Source organism: Sorex araneus, chromosome X (assembly GCF_027595985.1).
Source record: "Sorex araneus isolate mSorAra2 chromosome X, mSorAra2.pri, whole genome shotgun sequence".
Taxonomy (NCBI): Eukaryota; Metazoa; Chordata; class Mammalia; order Eulipotyphla; family Soricidae; genus Sorex; species Sorex araneus.
Window position 1 is genome coordinate 155,657,672 of NC_073313.1, and position 2,879 is coordinate 155,660,550.

At 47.5% G+C, this 2,879-nt stretch overlaps 1 gene segment (V, D, J or C); it reads right to left on the minus strand.

Annotated features, from left to right (window-relative positions):
* Positions 1-2,168: 2,168 nt before the first annotated feature.
* Positions 2,169-2,651, minus strand: LOC129399958 (immunoglobulin heavy variable 1-2-like). The segment is given in 2 exon segments: positions 2,169-2,485; positions 2,564-2,651. Coding segments are annotated over 2 exon segments (363 nt in total).
* Between the last annotated feature and the right edge of the window lie 228 nt (positions 2,652-2,879).

Consider the following 2,879-nt stretch of genomic DNA (forward strand, 5'->3'; position numbering starts at 1 on the left):
CAGGAACCTGAAAGTCTCCTTGGGGACTGAGTGAGGGGAACTGAGGTTCCTGTCTGTCCAGGACACAGGTGGATGGTTACACCTGGGTCAAGCTAGGAGACTCCCCCACACTTCTGCTCACCAGGGAGCAATTCCTGCCCCAGTACCCAGTCTGTGTGCAGCTGGGATAACCATTCTGCCCCCCGAAACACTCAAATATGTGGACCAGTTCTCCTATTGTGCTGCTCTTAGGTCTTGTTGCTACCCTGCTGTGTATCCTTTAAGCTCCATTTTATGAGACAGATCATCTGTATCTCTTCCTTTCCTGCTCACTGATTCACTCAGCATGATATCCTCTAGTTCTTTCTATATTACAGAAAGTAGGGTGATTTTCAACTCAGCTGATAAGGCCCACAGAGGATAGACAAGATTAGGACTCTTTCCAGGTTTTCCTCATGCATGTGAAATTTATGAGTAAAATGTCTTCAGGGCAATGCCCCAGACTTTCTGGATTCAGTTGAAAGTGTGTAGCACTAGGAGAGTGGTTGGTGATTTGAAAACGTGGCATTCCCAGGTGTCACTTGGAGTTGTCACTACACACAGGGGACAGTGGGGAGATTGAGAACAGTATGACACTCCAGAACTGTAGGTAGCAGTTCAGTCACCAAGGAGCCCCATCTAGGCTCCTGCTCTGTGCAGAGGGAGGAAGGGAGCATTTAGAAAATCCTCTAGGTTTGATTTCAGGACTGCTCTGTCCCAGGAAACTGTCTGCACCTTTCTGCTCTGCTCACACTGACAATCCAGGCTAGCCTTCAGTTCGGGCCCCTGCTTCTGTGCTCTGCATTGTCCTCAGTCAGAACCCATATTGTGGTCATTGTGCCTTCAGAAATTAAAGGGTTGTCCTGATTCATGTATGTTCAATGTTCTTCTAGGGGATGAAATGAAAATATCTCCCATCAGATATATGCATTTTACCTGTTATTGAGAAGGTTTTTGCTCACTTTTTGTAAATTGATCATTTTGATAAATTTGGCAACATATTTCAAGGTACAGGTATGAAGCTTGGATTCTGCCTAAGAAGTAAGGTCATAGTTCAACAATGAGAGCAGGAATATTCCCAGAAATACTGTGTTCTGCATGACCAATAACCCATCATGTAGTCATACTGTCTGAGGCTTTGAGTGGACACTAATAGGATATATATACATATATATCCATATTCTACTCATCTAGTCTATAATTTGTGCATGGATAAATGCCTTGATATCAATTGAGATAAACTGATCAATTTTGATTGTTTATTCCCAAGTTGCAAGGCATGCACAAAATTAAAGTCTCACTCAATATCATGCTTTTTCCAGGTTTCTATGAATATTAGTCAATGGGTGAGGTCAGACCCCAGGTAAACTCAGCTTGGATGCATGACGCTGGGGTGGAGGGAGCAGCACCTGAGACCTCGCTATAGATACTGTTTGCAGTTCCGTACTACTTCTAGCCCTCCTGGGCACACCCCAGACCATGTGTCTGTGCTTGGGTAATGACCTTTCCCTGAGCTTGGCTGAGATGCCCACAATATCAGGGCTTCATAGACCATGACCCTGACCATTCCTTACCACCTCGTGATAGAAAAAGGTGAACATGGTGTTTTGATAGAGGGTCATCTCCTCCACTGTCCCTTGTCCTGGGGCAGGATTGCAGCTCAGCAATATAGAGATATGAAGATGTGAAAAGAGACAGGGCTCCACAGAAACTCCAGAAGGTGGTCTGGCCAACACCAGGATTTCATCTGAGAGAAAAGGATGCCTTGCAGAGACAGAATTTAAAACAAAATGTGGAACGTGGGGAGACTTAAATGGGTAGAACTACAGTTCAGGACCCTGCAATGACCCCAGCCCAAACTTACATGTGGTTCTTCCTGTGTCATCTATGGTGCTCCACACAAAATCGTAGAAGAAAATATGAGTGACACAAGGTCTTCCCAAGAGAAGCCATTTGTCTTTTTAATATTGCTAAGGGATAGAGAGAGATCCTGAGCCTTTCCCTCAAATGAAGTCTGAGCCTGTGAGCCCCATTCTTTGACCCAGACCCTGACTCTCTGAGGAGGAAGTCAGGAGGATCAGCGCCCCTTCATCTCCTCATCTGATACAGCTGCCTCCCGTAAGTTTTCTGACACACTCAGGATGTGGTTGTCACACTGTGTTTCTTGTACAGTAATACACGGCCGTGTCCTCAGTGCTCAGCCTGCTCAGTTCCATGTAGGCTGTGTCCTTGGATGTGTCTGCAGTGAGTGTGAGTCTGCCTTGGAACTTCTGTGCGTACTCTGTACCACCAGTGTTAGGGTATATCCCTCCCATCCACTCAAGCCCTTGTCCCGGGGCCTGCCGCACCCAGTTGATCCAGTTGCTGGTGAAGGTGTATCCGGACGCCTTGCAGGAGATCTTCACTGATGTCCCAGGTTTTCCCACCTCAGCCCCTGACTGCACCAGCTGTACCTGGGAATTCACACCTGTAGACAGCAGACAGGAATAGGTGGACTCCACTTGACTGTCCCAGTTCCCTCAGCCCAAGGAATTGGGACACTTACCTGCAGCCACTCCCACCATGAAGAGAATTCTCCAGGTCCAGTCCATGGTGGGGACCGTCACTCAGGGGCTTCTGAAGGTGTGGGTGTGCCTGCTGTGTGAGGTGCTCAGGACACAGACACATCTGTATTTAACTCAGTGTCCCTGGTGTAATTTGCATATTCATGAGGAGGTAGAATTCATAGCTGAAGGCCTGGTCCAACCTGAGAAGGGGTGTGTGGAAGCCACCGGGTCCATCCTCAAGGGGAGGGAAGAGGTCCACGTTCTGATACTTGTTTAGGAGATGCGATCCTGCCCTGTCCCAAGACTCTGTGCTCA